The sequence below is a fragment of the Ahaetulla prasina genome, chromosome 4 (genome assembly GCF_028640845.1).
Source record: "Ahaetulla prasina isolate Xishuangbanna chromosome 4, ASM2864084v1, whole genome shotgun sequence".
NCBI lineage: Eukaryota > Metazoa > Chordata > Lepidosauria > Squamata > Colubridae > Ahaetulla > Ahaetulla prasina.
The window spans coordinates 26,951,726-26,970,076 of NC_080542.1; the positions used below are offsets into that span (position 1 = coordinate 26,951,726).

Here is an 18,351-nt window from a genome sequence, read left to right on the forward strand (position 1 = left end):
GTTTCATTCAAAGATTTGCCACTATAGTAGTGAAGACTAGCACTTTTTTTTACAAGTGCAGATGTAGATTGGGCATTAGGTCAAGTATTTCAAGAAAACAAGGTCTTTTCAAGTGTAGGTTGAAATAATGATATATTAACATAGATCTAGAACATGAATTCTTTTGATCTGATGGCATGTCAGAGAGTTCTGTATTTTTTTATCTCAACTGTTCACTATGTTAGTTCCTTTGATCTGTTAATATGTGGTAGCCATTAGCTAGAGAGAAAAAGCAATTTAGAGAGCCATGGTCTTCTAAGCTAGTGTTTTCAAACTGGATAACTTTACTATATATGGACTTTATCTCCTAGATTTGCTGTCTAGAGAGTTAGCATCTTAAACAACTTAAAATGGCCAAGTTTAAAAATGGCCAAGTTTAAAAAAATGCTGGTCTAAGCTAAACAATGTTTTTTTAATACAACTAACAAAAAAGAAAAGCAATTTATGCTTTAATTATTTTTACTACTGAATATTACAAATTGTACCATCACACTTTCATAGGGTGTTTGGAAAGGCTATGGAAGAGAAGGCAGATCATCAATATAACCAAACAAAGAAGCAAGTCTATACTAGAAGTGCTTCTAGAGGGTCCTTCAGATAATTTATTAGTTCTCCGACAGTTGAACAGCCACCTAGCGTAATGATATGTAGCTACTGGTGCTGGTTATTGTAACCATAAGGTCATAAAGAAGGTTATTTAATGGAGATAGCTATCCCTTTGCTAAGAAGCCATTCAGATACTAAAGATGGTGTGATGCATTTAGTCATGTTCACAGACTTTGCATGGACCAATAACATAAACAGTGGGATCACTGTTGACTGACTGTATTTCACAGAATAGCTTGGTTTGTGCCATTCGTTGCCTGTAGCCTGTCAATGAAAAGCCTGCCAACAAGAGGCAAGAGAACAATACATGATAGTGGGACAACTATTGCTTCAGCTACTTGTGATATTTGGCCTTAGAAAGCTACATTTTTTAGACTGCCTATGGAATGATCCATGTTGTTCCAGTTACAAATCTCACCACTTAATTTACACTCTGATAACATGCCAGATATATTTTGCTGCCAAAGTAATCAACCTGCCTGTGACATATGTTGTTGGTACAGTCAACTCCATAACTATGCCCACAGGATGGGTAGACTTAAGAAATTGTTTTAAAAAACTTCAAGAAACTAACATGCTGCTTACAGTTCCCTCTTCGGTCCTGAGCATCTTGCAAAACATGGTATTTTGCATTCCTCAAAAGTGCATTCATTGGAAAACTTGAGCTGTGCAAATCTGCAAATCTTATCACTCATTTAAAAAAAAAAAAGGTAACCAGACTGGTTGTGTATATTTTTGAACCACATTGAGGTGCTTAATTTTTCTCCTACAATTAATTGCTAGGAAAACAGGTTTTGAATGGAAGCCGAGGCACTGAAGATTGGTAGCCTCCAATAAGATAACATCTACAAAAGGAACACACCGCTTGGAGTATTACACCACTCTGATGAAACAGAATTCCTGTGCTAAAATATATATCAGCTAAAGGTAACGCCTTTATATACATGGGATTGTAGTACAGCATTTCTCAATGTCTTATTCCCAGCTTGACCAAATTCCTGCCTTTTATATTCCCGCCAAGCTACTTCCTCAATGTCCACATAATATAACGCCAGCCTTGCTGCCCCGCACTGTCTTTTCCACTGGAATTTACTACCTGAATTAGCAATGAGTATAAGCTACTCTTCCCCCTTGCATTATTTCAAATCATATGAACATTTTCTTAACAAACGAGAAGCTCTTGGATTTTGCTCTAGGACAAAGGGCTCGCTCTGCCAGCATCTTATCGCCATCCATGATACATGCCCAGGGAAGGAAAAAGCCCTTTAGGATACATCCACCTCCTACAATGTGCAGTGCTTCTTACCCCCTTGCAGGATGGAAACAGGTCAGGGGGAGGCGGTACTTGCTAAATTTGGTGATGTTTGTTGTTGCAGGGGATTGCAAGTCCTGAAGGAAAATATATCTCTTTTTGCTTTTTGTAGTTCTTTTTTGTCATTTTTTTTTCATTTGCTTTTGCATATAACATTAAATATTGTCGCTTACAGTATTACATGCAAATACATGCTGGCTTGGAAAATGCAGATTCTAAATAGTTTAGCTCGGTGGTGCTATTCCTTATGTTGTTGTTTTGTCTGTATCAGCATCATTGCTTTGAAAAAACCAGGTGTCCCATACTCAAGTGCTCAGTGACATGTCCTATATTTTCTTGTTCCAGAAGAAACATAGGGAAGATATCTTTCCCTTGCAGTTGCCAATAATTTTTCTGATCCTGCGGTTATTCTTTTTCAGTTGAAAAATAGATTTCTTTTTCCTGCGTTCTCTTGGTTGTTGTTCTCATATCTCTTTGTTTACCCCACTCTCTCTCTCTCTCTCTTTTTTGCAATCAGATCAAAAGAGCATCCCATCTCAACTTTGGACGGAAACAGGAAAAAAAATCACAGTGAAAGCACCCACCTCAACAAGTAGTGCTCCGTTGTCCTTTTCTGTGTGTGGAAAAAGAGACAAACAAAAGAGAAGAAAGGAGAGAGAGGCAAAAGAAGGAGGATGGTTCTCTAGCTTCTCCTTCAAATCTAGTCAGATGCTGGAGTTGCCTTCTCCCAGACTCCATCCTGGTCTCTGCGCTTACCCTCAGCTCTTTCATCTGTGGGAACTTGGTTATTCTTGGATTATCTACATCATAGGAAAGTCGTTATCATGCATCCAGGCAGAAGGGAGAGTCTGACCTTATTGCTTGTGATTGATGGAAGATCCATGCACAGAACAGAAGAACAATTCCAAGGAAAAACAGAAGACCCAAGGCAGATGAGTGGATGGCCTTCTTCAGAGGAATGGTGAAGGGTCCATGTGTTTAAAGAACCAGAACCGCTCATTAAGGAAATAAGGAAAGTTAAGAGAGAGAGAGAATAGAAAGACTGGAAACATGTTGTTTGTGAGGGAAGATTTAACAGAGAGATAGATTTTTCTATGGGAAAAGTTCAGAGATAGATAGGAAGAACAGAGAAACTGAACGTAGATAACAAGGTGCAGACTGAGAGACACAAAACAGAAGGAAAGGAAGGAAGGAAGGCTCTATGGCTCATTAAAGTCCTGAGTAAGATGATGAAAAGGGAAAGAGCATTAAACAGAGAGAGAAACTGCAAAGCCAGGGTCAGAGAAATACTGTGCAGTCTGGTAAGGTGGATGAAGGGAAGGATGCAGAGAATCCAGACAGGAGGGCCTTGGGCTCTTTCCTGCAATGTTTGTCCTTGACACATCTCCTCTCCTGCTTTTTGAGTGTTTGGATTTTCAGAGCAAACCATCCCTCACCCTTCCTCCCACAGTAGATGCTTAAGCTGTACTCCTGATTCAAAGCTACAGGGATCGAAGGCTTCAGGCCTCAGAATTCTCATGGATGCTCCAGAAAGTGCAAATTTAGTGCAACACCACCTGTATGGGTGTCTCCCGCATTTCGTGTGTTCCAATGCATTTGGCAGAGAGTGTTTTCTTTGCCTTTAACTCTGCCCCCCTATTTTTTGGCATTACCTTTTCTTTTTCTTTTTCCTTCTTCTTTTTTTTAAAGAAACAAACATACAAGCTAACCCCAAGCATTCCTGGTGTGTCTCTAGAGTATGGAAGGAATGGGCGAGCGAGGACGTCGGACGGAACCAGGTGAGCCAAAGGAAGGGGGTGCTGGAGATGGAGGTAGACCAGCAATGCTGTTCAGGCTGTGGGACTTCTCATAGCCTGTGGGGAGTGCTGTCAGGAAGGAAAGAGAGAGATGAGAGAAGTGAATGAATGAACAAAACACAAGTCCGGTTAAGACTTAAAGGCACTCTGTCAGGCAATCTCAATAGTATACAGAGGGGAAAAAGCTACTTTCTGCTATGCTTCACTGATAACTTTACACTGATTCAGATCTGCTCCATTTACCCCAATGTTGGCTGCATTTAAAAATCTGTGGTTTCATAATCATGATTTCTGAAGCAGCAGCTTTTTCTCCTCCATTCCCAATTCTTCATCAGCTGCAGAGATGCTGGCTGTACGGTCCAAACTGGGGCACTCTGATTTTATTTTGTTTTAATTAAAACAGCTTTTTACTTATATTAAGTCACACTTTGTGGAGGTTTAGAGCAGTCTTCCCACAATTTGGCACACTTTAGAAGCTGCATTCTCAACACAATTGGAAGGCGGTTGTTGAGGAAGGCCGATTTATGGTTTATCACCCCTGAATACCAGTGCCTATTCCCACCTTTGGCACACTATTAGTGCATGGATTTCCATCCCTGAAATTCTCAACAATGGCTGTGCGAATTGAGGCCTTCTAAAACCAAACTGTGTGCTGTTTCAGTACTTCCATACCACTATTTAGACAGCTATAGGGCAGTTCCTAGATCAGCAGGGGTCACTAGATACACTAACTAGCTGTATAAAACTGCTAAATCTGGTTGAAGATATTTCCGGTGGAGTGACCTACTAAAGCCAGTCAAAAACATTAGTGCAACCATTCCAACTTCTGTTTCGTTATTTTTTCAATGTTTTTTTTTAAAGTGGATATTTACCTATAGAAAACAGGATCACCTGGATTTCTGTTTCTTTAAAATGCTATGAATAAGACAGAATAATTGCCCACTGAAAATATTGTCTAGAAATACCCTGATTCCTTCACTTTAGACATTAGCCTGCATCTCAACCCACCAACCACGACAAACCCATGCCATATTCTATAACAAAGCTCAACTTTGAACTGTATAATAATTGATTCAAAAAACCCTTAAGTAATAAGTATTTAAATCAAAACAATATTTGTAATTATCTAGTGATCCGTGATCAGTGATCAGGCTGGCTGGTAGGTATTGTTCCATCCGGGCTTCAAATGAATTCTTGCTTCCTTCCCAGTAGTACCATAAATTAATCTCTCCTCCAACCCCTCGGACCTTGCAGAACAAAGAAGGTGGTATGGGTATGAGAATCCTACTGGGCCTGGGTTGTCTGGCTGCTATCATTACAATCAAGGGGAGAACTCTAGGAGAGCAAATTTGGAAATGAGCTGCCCCATGCTCTCCACCTGAATTGAAAACTATTAGTTCTGATTTTCCTGACTGTGGTCCAGCACTTCAGAAATTACACCCTATAGTAGCGTTTCTCAACTTTGTTTTCAAGATGTGTGGATTCCAACTTCCAGAATTCCTTGTTGGCTGGGGAATTCTGGGAGTTGGAGTTCATGCATCTTAAAATGGCCAAGTTTGAAAAGGACTGCCTTACAGGCTCTCACAGCATTGTTAGAGGGATGAGCAGCAGAGGTTATCATTCCCCCTTAGCTTTTCCTATTTACAAAGGACTGAAGAAGCAGAATTTAGGAATACAAAGCCCTCTCCTTTGTTTTATCAATTTGAGGTCCATCAAAGGTGTCCGGGGGATGGGGGGGGGTGTTGTCAAAAAATCAATATGGTGGCCACAAACATGTGAATTGAAGCCCTTCCCCTTTTAAGTTTGTCTCAGCATATGTGAAAAAGAGATGGGGCTTCAATCACAGAGTTCTGGCTACCATCTTGATTTTTTTTATTTCCTACCTCTGGACACTTCTGGAATGGAGTTGTTACTGTTCCGGATGGGAATGGTTCCCCCAAATAAGATCCATCTTCATCCAAAAGTAGAATGCCGGAAAAAAAGCTATTAAAAATACTCCCAGACACTGATTTTCCCTAATTCAACTGATTTATACTGGCTAAACTTTATAATTCTGTTTGGCATCTATATAACTCCCTCCCAACCCTAATCATTCCAGAATAGATAAAATGCAGGGAGAAAAAAATAAAGGGAAAAAAATTTGCAGGTTTCCAAAAATGCATTTATCCTCAAGGAAGAAAAGCTGATAATTATAGGGACCACATCACAGATTATATAGAGGAGGAGGAATTTAATCTGAAAAACCATTTTGCTGCCAAAGCAATTCCCACCATGACTTTCCATTCTGTCCCCCCTCCTAAAAACCTGTTTTCCCCCTGTAGAAGATCCTCACTGTCACCATTTACATGCTTGCTACACAACTCACAGCCGATCGTGCAATACAGAAAAAAACCATGGAACCCACACTTGCTTCATATGACAATATACCTGTTCAGGAAATGCATGGAACTAGAATATGTTATGACTTAAGTATTTTGTGTATCTCATACAGGAAAGTCATTATGTACTTATTTTTTATTTATAAAATTTATTGGCTTCCCATCTTACTGTAGGGGAAGTCCTAGGAGGCTTAACACAAGCCCAGGCCTGCAATGCAGTACTTTCTAGCTCACATGCCGCCTATGCTGGGCCTCTCAAGGCCTCTCCCAACTCCTGCCTTGCTTGCCGTCCCATTGGGCCCCACGGGGCCCACATCCTACCCCACAGGGCTTCACAGCTTTGTCTCCACACACCTCCTCTCCTCTCCTCCACACACCTCCACACACCTCCTCTTCCAGAAATGATCTGGAAGGATCATTTCATTGTGCTCATCACCTTGGGAAAGGGCCATGATTCATTGTAGCTGCTCTGAAAATGGTGTTGGTTCTGGGATGGAGTGAGGCGGCCTAAGGATGCTGAAAGGTGGAGAGGCCTGCTCTCCTTTCTCAATGTGAATTTTGGAGCTCTTCCAAAAGTAAGTAAGTGCACAGTTGGTTATATGATTCCTTGTTTATAACTTACAACAGACTCTCGGTAGCATGATCTGTATTAAATGGTTTATTCCAGATGGTGCATGTGAGGGTCAAACCATTGTAAGTATGTATATTCATAATATTAATGTAATGCATATAATTAAAATGCCATTTGATGAAGGAATACGGTATGTGAAACATAATTTAAATATATGTTCCAGGTTAAACCTGGCTGAGTCATATAACTGAGGGTGGGTGGGAGTTCAATTTTTTTCAGGCTGCAGAACCTGTTAAACATTGGAATCCCTGATCAAAAGGCAAAACTTTAGGGACAAACATTGCCAAAAAAATAAAGTTTGTGCATATAATTTATTTATGCAACTTTATATATTCAAGTTGAGGCTTTTCCCCCCTCTTAGTTTCTCAGGGAACCCCATCGAATTCAAAAGAATTCAGTTTGAAAAACCCTGGTACTGTTAATATGCATGGAATTTGTTTTATTTTTTAATATTTGATTTATTAAAAACACTTCTATACTCCTTTCCATTAAAAGAAAGTAGCGGAGAACAATAGCAGAACCCACAGATGCGATTCTGAGGTGTATACAGTATATTATGAAAATATAGTATAGTATGTACGTTTATTGGATATTGGTCTGACTATCCATCCATTCTATCCATCCACCTATCCAACTTCAACCTGATATTCTTTAGCTAAACTACTCATGCTGTCTGGTAATTATGAAAGTTTTAATCTTATATATTTGAAGACCACCAAATAGTAGAAGGCTGATCTAGACCAATACAAATGAATACCAGGAGATCCATTGTTTTGCTTGTATAGCCTATCTGCACACTTCAGAACACATACTGCAGACTGTTGTGAATTGGAACTGGATGATTCAAAATATAGTACAATATACATGTAAAGTATACCATCCCATATACCAGCGTGCACTTTGCAGACCTATATGGCATGGTATATGTAATGCTTTTGTATGTTTGCATGCAGGTAGTAAATCATAACATGTCATCCCAGGGACATTCTACAAAGCATGCTCCTATTACCAGATGATCATGCTTTTACATATTCAGTCAGTGTGAGGCATTAGCTTTCTGATCAGAACATTGCACTAAATCTATTACAAACTTGGCGCAATTTGTTAGTGTGTGGAAACCCAACACTCACTCACTCTCTCTCTCTCTCTTCTCTCATAACTCAGTACAGATAGTCCTTGACTTATGACCATAATTGAGACTGGCATCTCCATTTAAGTCGTTGCAGTTGTATGCCAAGCCGGACCTGATTTTAGAATTATTTTTATGACATTGCTTATTAAGCAATTACCACTGTCATTAAACAAATCACACAATTGTTCAGTGAATCACACAGTTGTTGAGGTAATCCAGCTTCCTCAAAAGGTGTTTTTGCTGCGATTTGGCAAAAGAGCTTGCAAATCATAATCACATGACCACAGGATGCTGCAGCTGGTCATAAATGGGAGTCAGTTGCCAAGTCTCTGAACTGCAATCTTGTTACTGCAGGGGTGGTACAAGGGTGATATCAGTACATCTGTTTTAAATCCATCATAACTATGAACGAAAGATTGTAAGTTGAGGACTACCTGTACCGTCATGCAAAAGAGTTATTCTGTGTTAGAGATGCCTGCGGCTCAGCCCTGCTACACACATGGTGTGTTCACATGACACAATGAACAGAAACAAGGGCACAATGATTTAGCTTAACAATGATATGCTAACCTAGCTAATTTGATTATTTTATGATTCCACAACTGACTTAATAAGTTAATTAGAGGGGTCATGCAAACACATCCAAATAGATCTTGTGTGATGCCCCAACTCAGTCCTAAGCAGGAGAGAGAAAATGATCCTGACTAAAGACAGAGGACCATGTCCTAAGACCTCCTTACTTATTCACCAGCAACCCCCAACCCCACACCAAAAGCAATAAGTGAGTTTGGAGTGAAAGCAGAGCAAGGCTGACCTCCTCCAGGGAGCGCTGGAGTTCACATGCCCAGCCAGTCTCAGGCGGTAATCAGAGCTGGGAACAAAGAAAGACACAAATACCTGATCATACAGGCTGGAAATGCTAAGCAGGATAGCTTGTGCAAGCAAACATTCACTCCTTTGTGTGCAGAAGGAGAGATTTGCATATAATCAGCATGTGCTCACCCTTTTTGACACGCAGCATGGAGCAAAAGGAATAACAGCACGTGCAAAATGCAGATTTCCTGTGCTCATTGGTTCATTTTTACTTACACAGGAACAGTTTGCACATTCTAAGATTCGTTCACACCAAGTAAACTTACTTTTTACTGTACAATTCTGTAAAATTGTCCAGAATTACTTGAATGAAGCAAAACTTAAGAAGCAAGGAAACTATCCAGTTTATTTTCACGTGCAACTCTTTAAATTAAATGCAACTAAGCAGCAGATTGCACGCTTACCCTTTAGGTTCACCTGCAGCTCAAACCAGGTATGCATGCAAATGCATTGCATTGTTTCTGTCCCATTAGCACTAGTTTTGAATGTGCAAATGGGAAGCTAAGCTTCCTTGGCATGCAACGATATCCAAACATTTCACTAGACACTCTATTTGACACTTACCTGTTTTTGCACACACTGTTGTCTACACCCAGAATTCAATTTTGCAACCAGGGCAAGCCACTCATTTGTTTCCTTGGCCATGATTTGGGTTTTGCATATGCTCATAACAGTGATGCTTAGGTAAACATATGCAAAACAACAGGCACATGGAAAAAAGAGAGGAGCACTGATTTGCACACACAAGGAAATTAAAAAGTGTGAATGGCAAGAATTGTACGAAGAATTTGGATGAACAACATTGTTTGAATATGATCCAATGGAAGGCATAAAGTGAGAACTATGGTACTGCTAGGCAACGAAATTGTGCAACCAAGGCTAGGATCCCCTAAGAATTGCATCTAATGCACAGAATCTTCATGACTTAATTTTTTCAATCCTGTGGGGCTACAAATATTGGCATAAGCAATTAAGCCATGACAAGAAGTCTAAAGGCTGCTTGATGGAATTGTTTTGGATTCTTGTCCTTCCCCACCCAACCCCTGAACCAGAGGCTGGCATGAAGCCCCAGCTTCATCCAGACATCTCTAACCAGCTGCCTGTGAAAAATGGAAAATGCCCCCCATTCACCCCCAGGCGTATAAATAAGCAGGCTGAGGTATATGGCACAAGATACGTACCTGGCTCACGCAGTCGGGGCGTTACGAGAATACAGGGTAGACCCTACAAGACGTATGAAATGGGGCATTAATTGGAATCAAATATTGATGCAGCCCACCCCTGGGAAGAACACGAGGGAAGCCCCATCTCTGCCAAAAACAAGAACCCTTTATCATTTGATGGACAGTGTTGAGATGTTACTCTGTGGCTCAGTCAAGCCACAGATTGTCTTGTCTGCTTTTTTACCCCTTCAACAATTCAGCTCCTCCCAATTTCACTTCAAATCTGTACCCATAGCCCCATTGTCCATCAGTTTGTTCCCCTAATGGCATCCCTTTAAAGGGGTGTTTTTCAAACTTGTTAATGTTAAGAGATGTGGACTTCAACTCCCAGAATTTCCCCAGCCAGCATGGCTGGCTGAGGAATTCTAAAAATTGAAGTGCACACAACACAACAAAAATTGAAGTTGCCAGGTTTGAAAAACGCTGCTTTTTAAAGCCTTCTCTTTTTCTCCCCTCTCTGTGCTTTAAGGGCAGATACTGTTTGACATCCCAACTCTCAGTTCTAGGGCTGTGGGGCTCCCCATCGTTCTCTTCCATGGACAGGCGCAATATTTGCCCTGAAAATGAAAACAGATAATAATGAAATAAAGCCAAAGCACATAGGACATGGGAGCGGGGGAGGAGGGGGAATTAGGAAGGTATGTATGAGTCTGTGCTTATACATATGATAGGTGAGAAGAATAGAAATGAAGATATTGGCACCCAACTCAAACCGGCAAAATTTTGAGTGACTCAGCCCAGCTTTGCTGCTGTCTCTTTTAAATTTTAATCCTGAGTGTAAAAAAACAAAAAGGGGGCTGCAACTTTGTCTGCATGCCTACTAAAGAAGCTTTTCCCCAACATGGTACCCTTTTCATGTGCTGAACTTTGACTCCTGTAATTCCCAACCCATCCTCTGGAGGGCCTCAAATATCCGGAGCACCACTGGCTGGAGAAATCTATGTATGGAATATACTACCTTGAGCTCTGAGATTGAAATTAACGGCATGCCTAAAATGACATTCTTACAATTTGTTCACATCTTCTCATTCTTGATCACTTTCCTTTGTTGTTTTCCTTACTGGGTTTGAGGTTTTTTGTGGGTCTTCTGTTAAACACAAATAAACTCTTATACTTAATTTAAAAGTAAGAAGAAAGTTCTAACATGATATGTTATGGCTTGTGATTAACCTGAAATAGTTAATTGTTATTTTATCTATACCATAGAAGAGAAGACAAGACAAGAGTGAAGAGATAGCCTGATACATTTTTTGCTATGATTTGTCTTTCAGAAATTGGAGAGGGGAAAACTTCCGCTGGTAACCTGTGGGTACATGTGTGCCCATGTCCCAGAGTTATATAAAATGGGGGTGCAGTTAAATGAACTGCCTGATACTAACACATTGCCTGTTTCTGTGGATCTAAGCTCTTGACAGAGATTTGCAGTGACAGTATAAATAGCATCACTTCAATAATAGAAAAGCAATGCTTAAAAAGAGGATTTAAAAATCTGCTGGTTTGCATGGTATTTGCATATACTGCTCTATATTAGTGTTTCTCAAGTTCAGCAACTTTAAGATGTACGGAGTTTCACTCCCAGAATTCCCCAGCCTGTTCCACACATTTTATATTTGCTGAGGTTAGAAACACTGCTCTCTGTATAAATACACACATGGAAATCACTGCAGGTAGTCCTTGACTTATGACCACAATTGATCCCAAAATTTCTGTTGTGAGATATTTGTTAAGGGAACCCCTCCCCCCATTTTACAACCTTTTTTGCAACAGTTGTTCAGTTAATCACTACAGTTTTAAGTTAGTAACATGGTTGTTAAGAGACTCTAACTTCCCCATTGACTTTGATTGTCAGAAGGTTACAAAAAGTGATCACATGACTCCAGGACACGGCAACTGTCATAAATATGAACCAGTTGCTAAACATCTGAATTTCGATCACATAATCATGGGGATGGTTGCAATGGTTGTAAGTGTGAAAAACAGTCATAAGTCACTTTTTTCAGTACCATTGTAACTTCGAACGATCACTAAAGGAACTGTTGTAAGTCGAGGACTACTTGTACTGTGAGGTTTCTCAAACTTTGTGGTGTCTTGATCCTAGGTAAAAAAGGAGACAGGATTTCAAACCCATTGTTGTGGCTGCCATCTTGGCTATTTTTTCACCACTTCCCTGTAGACACCCCAGCACAATCCCTTACAGTGATAAATGGATACGTGTAATATACCCTTTCTGCCTGAATAAAACCAATGAGCTTGTCTTCCATAGTAATGAATATGCCAGTTATCAATTCAGCACCGAACAGGTCCTGATTTACTGTAAAAGAAAAAGAGTTTGTCAAGTATTCTGTGTATCCATCCTACATCTTAACTATTGATGGGCAAAGTTATTGTCTTGCCCTTCTTACTTGGACACCATTTTTGGATCAGTAACTTTTTCCAATAAAAGATTTTGGAAGCTCCTGAGTTTTCTCTAGTCCAGGGGTGTCAAACTCAATTTCACTGACGGCCACGTCAGGATTGTGTTTGACTTTGGGGGGTCAGTGTAGGTGTGGCCAGCAGAACGTCACTCATGTTGGGGGCACCTGTGGTGATCCAAGTGCTCTGCCAGTGAAAACAGGCTCCCAAACTCCATTTTCAGCTGCAACAGCTTCCTGCAACCCTTTGCCAGTGAAAAAGAAACTTGGGAGGGCCACCCATGGCCGTCACAAACTCCATTTTTGGCTGTGATTGGCTCCTGCAACCCTCTGCCAGCAAAAACGGAGCTGGCAGAGACACCGCAGGTTGGTGGCCCCACGGACCAGATCTAAGCACCCCGTAGATCCAGCCCCTGGGCCTTGAGTTTGACATCCCTGCTCTGGTCCTGACCACAGCAGACCCTTCTTGACTTCCAAGCTCAAACAAGGTTGTCCTGATGCTATTCCCTGTTAATATTCCAACAGAACTAGTGTAACTAATTCATTGTTTCTGAGACTTGGCAACTTTGTCTTGGATAGGGAATTCTGGGAATTGGAGTCCACCTGTCTGAAAGTTGCCAAGTCTGAGAAACACAGCTAATTAATAGAAAATGCTTTCAGTGGATTTTTCTCCGAAAGCTTTCCAAATACAATTTAACCTTTATTTGGCATGTAAAAAGGTTTGAGATAAAAAGGGTCTGTTATAAGTTGTCAGTCTAACATAGCCCAAAATGTATTACAGCTCAGTGAAGTACAGCATATAATTTCTTAAAAGAAATAATAAACTTGTTAAATGGACATTTATGCTACAGATTCTATAGAATGTACAAAAATGATTAGTCCAGGAAAAAAAAACCTCTTGGAGTCCTTCACCTGAACAAGCAGGTAATTCTGAAATTAAAAATTGTAAAATGAGAATGGCATACAGTAGAGTGATTACACAAAGGTTTTTCCTCTTTCCTATAATACTAGAAGGTCTCTCATTCAGGAGAACTATTTTTATAGTCATAAATAGGTTGACAGAGATAACACGAGGCTATTAGTGGTACAAAAGATGATCATTTCCAATTTAAATGGCTTTAATGAGGATAAAGAATAACCTACTCACAGAAGCAACATTTTAATAGCCTTCGGCCATTGCAGCTGAATGGAAATTCCATGTCCAATACTGTAGCAGCGTATTTTTAATTAGCATTGCTAGGGGGCAACAGGGTCAATGATCTAGAAAATGGCCTTTGAGGGAAAAAGGCTACAGGATTATATAAGAATAATAATTAGTCTTGTAATTAGGCAGTATACATGGAAAATTTTAAAAAAATTGGTTCAATCTACAGGTAGTCCTCAACTTACAACAGTTCATTTAGTGACCATTCAACGTTACAATGAAAAAAAATGATTTATTACTGTTTTTCACAGTTGCAGCAGCTCCAAAATCCTGTTATCAAAATTTAGATGGTTCATACTTATGACCGAGGCTGTGTCCCAAGGTCATGTGATTGCCCTTTGCAACTTTCTGACAAGCAAAGTCAATGGGGAAGCCAGATTGCCTTAACAACTAGGTTACTAACTTGCCAACTGCAGTAATTCACTTAACTATTGTGACAAGAAAGGACGTAAAATGGGGCAAAATTCACTTAACAACTGTCAATAAATTTTGGACTTAATTGTGATCGTAAGTCAATGACTACCTGTATTAGAGTTCTTGAAATCTTCTGTAAGGATAGCAGATATGGGTTCAATCAATCAATCAAACAATCAATCCCCTATTCAACCACCAGAGGGAAGCAAGAAATAGATTTTCTGTACTGCATCTCTTTGCTGCCATCCTCTGCAGAGCTTTGCAATCCAGTTCTCATAGGCCCCTACTTCAGTTATTTTTAAATTATCCCTCAAATTAACTCATTGCAACCCCCTGAAATCATAACTACTGTATTGAAGGTATTGCACTACTGTATTGCACTAAGTAGAAGGTTTTACTAATGACTTATGAGATACCTTACGTAAAGTTCTGTGACCCATAAAATTACTCTAAGATTTAATGTTATATGTGGTCTACTGTGCTAAAAAAAGGAATATGATTCTGTCCTGTTTTAATTCACAGAGGGGAACATCCAAAGGCTGGCTAAAACATGAAACAGAATGAGATGCCAGTGAGTTGATAAGCTGATAGCATTGTATTAGACTACAGCTAGTCCTTGACTTACAACCATTTGTTTAGTGATCATTGAAAGTTATAGCAGCACTGAAAAAAGTGATTTATGGGCGATTTTCACAAGTGTGAACACTTGATTTTCACAAGTGTGAACACTTGTTACCATTGCAACATCTCTATGGTCATATGATCAAAATTTGGATGCATGGCAACCAGTATGTATTTACATCAGTTGTACTGTTCTGGGGTCATGTGATCACCATTTGTAACCTTCCCAGCCAGCTTCCAACAAGCAAAGTCAATGTGGGGGGCCAAATTTGTTTAACAATTACACGATTCCCTTAAAACTGCAGTGATTCATTTAGCAACGGTGGCAAAAACGGTTGTAAAATCAGCAGAATGCACTTTACAACTGCCTCACTTAGCAATAGAATTGTACACTGAATTGTGGTCGTAAGTCGAGGAATACCTATAGAAAGAGGTGATTACATTTGTAATGCTTTCAAATGCCAAAACCTTTTGCAAAAAGAAAACCAACAAAGAAATGAAAAACAGTGTTCAAGCAGGACGATCTAGGCTAGCCTGCTGTTGCTTTTTGTTTCTCCTCAAATGACTTCCCTCCCGACAATGCAGTTCTTATGGCCCGTTTTTGCTGTTATTCTACCACCACAAAAGCCTAAATCAAGAACCTGAGTTGGAGGAGGAGGAGGAGGAGGAGGAGGAGGAGGTGGAGGAGGAGAAAACTTCAGAGTTGATGTCAAATGTTCTTTTGGAGGGGATTACAAAGTGCAAGTAGACCAAACTAAAAGTGTGAGTCAAGGGGATGGAGAGCAATGGGGAAAGCCTACTCACCAATTCCCTGCTTTCCAGGCCTTCTACTCATGCTTCCAAGGAGCTGCGTTGGCATTGTAGTCATGCAGGTACCAGGAGGTGGCAGAGGAGTCAAATGCTGTCGGTGGCAGGCGGCGGGCGCCTGTGGGGCCCAGATTTGGTGGGCAGTGGAATAAAGGGAGGGGTAGGGATAGGAGCAATGGATGGAGATGAAAAGGGGGTCAGGGGTGGGAAAAACAGACAGAGGTGGTGTGAGGAGGAGGCGGCACTGAAAATGAGCATGTGATGAAGTCAAGGGAGGCATGGCTGTAGAAAACGACCTACCCGCTTACCTGCTCTGCTCCCAGCCTGTTGCTTGTCTCACCTGTTCTATCATATTACAGCAATCCTTTTTAACCTGACAGCCCTCCTGAATTTTCAAGGTCTCTAACAAAACTCTTAGCTGGAAAATTTGGAAGTTGCTGTCCCAAAAAAATCTGGAAAGTGCCAGGTCGGAGAAAGCTGTTATTATTTTCTCCATTAATTTTAATTTTTAATCTTTCCTTCCCTCCTGTTTAAATGGAATAATGCTATGGTTAGGAATGCTAGCTTTGATTCAGAGGGATCTGAATTCAAATCCATTCTTGGCTCTAAAAAGGCTACAGGGGCAATATTTGGGTATCATAAGGATAACATCATTAAGTGGCTCATGATTTTTCTTTGCTGCCTATGGAAGAAATGAATATATAATATTTAAAAGAAAAATATTATTTTTCTATCCAGAAATCCATTTTCTCTATCTTCTGGACTCCCAGGGGTTCCAATATCAAATTATCATTAGTATTTTCTTTCTTTCTGAGAATATCAAACAGGCAAAGTTTGGAGGAAGTTTCATGAAAGTTTGAATTTAAATTATGCTAAGCATTCCTTTTAAATATAATAGAGTATTGTGATTTTAATAGGAACATGACTGCTTGATGGTGCTTGAATTTCTTAATTTTGTCCAATAAATCTATTCCTTTAAAATTTTTAATGAAGTCTAAAATGATCTCAACATCTTTTATCTATTGCTGTTTACAATTTATCAGATAGGTTGCAGATCATGCCACACTAATCTCTGAGGCAGCAGTTCACCCTCACTTGCTTGGGTCTAAATCTTCATTTATCTGAATGAACTGGAAAACTTTCTATTAATGGCTTGCTAGGGAATTCTGGGAATTGAAGGCCACACATCGTAATGTCACTGAAATTGAGAAATGCTGCCCTAGAATAATAGAGCTTATCTTGACATAGCTGCTACTGTTCAACCAAAACTATTCTTTATGATGCTGGTAAAAAGAAAAATTATAAAAATAATGTGGGCAGTTTTTTAATGCTATCTTGGCCACTTTCGAGGATGGGTAGATGATAGTTTTGATAGGCCAAAACTGGGGGTATCTCTGCCTTCCCTCCCAACATTTTATAAAGCTGTTAAAGAAAACCACCCTACTATGCTTTTAACCATGCTTTTTAATGTTTAATGTAGCTATCTGGGGGAGAGGAGGAGGGATCTCTCTTTTAATTTTTATTTTATGTTTTTTCTTTGTGGCACTCTGGACAGAGTCTGCAGCTTGGGGCAGGCTACAAATACCGTGAAATAGATAATTTTTTTAAAAAAGCAAGCAAGCAAAGAAATAAATATATAAATACAGACTGTGTCCTTGACTTTTGGTGGTTTCTAAAAAGTCAATCTGGCTGGTGAAAAATTAAACCTTTAAACATTTTTAAAGAAATGAAAATCCAAATAGCCTCCCATCCCCTAATATAAGATTTAACCTATCAGCCCTTGCCTTAAGCTATATCTAAATTTTGTCTGCATGCTCTTGGTGCTAAGCAATATGGAATTTTCTTTTGCGCATATGTGGATTAATCACCATATGCAAATCAATCATGATCTACTTCTCATTTTATTTTGGATTAAGATCCACAGAGTACTTAATTTCTAAATTGGGCTACAACTGAAATCAGTCTGAATTCCCCTATTTTTGAAATCATGTTTGTTAATCTTAAAAATGTAGTACAGGCAGTTTCTTCAGTGTTATTTAAAGTGTACTCTCTTATGCTCAGATACCTTTTCTTATTGTCTAGTCACCTTTTTCAGGAATAGCTCCTTGAATTGAAATAAGATTTTATGGTTATGTTTTGTCAAACAACAGTTGACCTTATTTCCAATGTGTTTTAAAATATGCACATGTACAAATAGGAAAATTAATAATTTTTCCCTCAGCTGTACATGCTTTTATTTGCTCTGAAGAGCATAGGCAAATGCCTGGGGCTGATTTAAAACACATTTCCATGTAGATTAAAATTTAAGAGAAGAAACTAAAAACTTTAGAAGCAAGCCTGGTTCCCTACACTTACCTAATTGCACCATTTATTTTAGTTTGCTAAAAAAATTTCAGCCTTCTTCATATTACCCAAACTACGTTCCCAGCTTTGCTGGTTTCTTTGGAAGCTGCTCAGAAGCTCTTCAGTGAAAATATCAAAATTGTGGGATAAATCTTCCAAAAGCAATTTACAGGTTGTCCTTGACATGACCACAATTGGCACCAGAATTTCTGTTGCTAAGCAAGGCAATTGTTACATGAGTTATGCCTAATTTTGCAACCATTTTTGCCATAGGTATTAAGCAAATCATTGCAAGGTCCTCAGTACTCCCTGAGCTTGTCTGATCTGTGCTTTGAGCTGATCTGATCTGTGGTTGGATTGACCTCCTGGAATACCACCGATCAGCTGTTCCAGATGGTGGGAATCGCTGCCACCATTCACCGCTGTTGCCTGTCACTCATATTTGCTCCATAAGAGTCACAGACATTTCCACCCAAAGGAAAAAAAGTGTGTCTTATGGAGCGAAAAATACAGTATATGCTGGTTGCCAAATGCCTAAATTTTGAACATGTGAACATGGAC

At 39.7% G+C, this 18,351-nt stretch overlaps 1 protein-coding gene and 1 long non-coding RNA gene across 2 annotated transcripts in view; one reads left to right on the plus strand and one right to left on the minus strand.

Moving 5' to 3' along the window:
- Positions 1-3,688: 3,688 nt before the first annotated feature.
- Positions 3,689-18,351, minus strand: part of LOC131198463 (potassium voltage-gated channel subfamily C member 1-like) — a 49,335-nt gene continuing 34,672 nt past the window's right edge. Inside the window, exon 4 of the mRNA XM_058183134.1 lies at positions 3,689-3,810. Within this exon, the coding sequence (XP_058039117.1) occupies positions 3,689-3,810 (122 nt within the window). The remainder of the gene's footprint in view (positions 3,811-18,351) is intronic.
- LOC131198465 (uncharacterized) overlaps positions 6,419-18,351 on the plus strand; it is a 62,676-nt gene continuing 50,743 nt past the window's right edge. The window contains exon 1 of the long non-coding RNA XR_009155091.1: positions 6,419-6,706. This is a non-coding gene — a long non-coding RNA (uncharacterized LOC131198465). The remainder of the gene's footprint in view (positions 6,707-18,351) is intronic.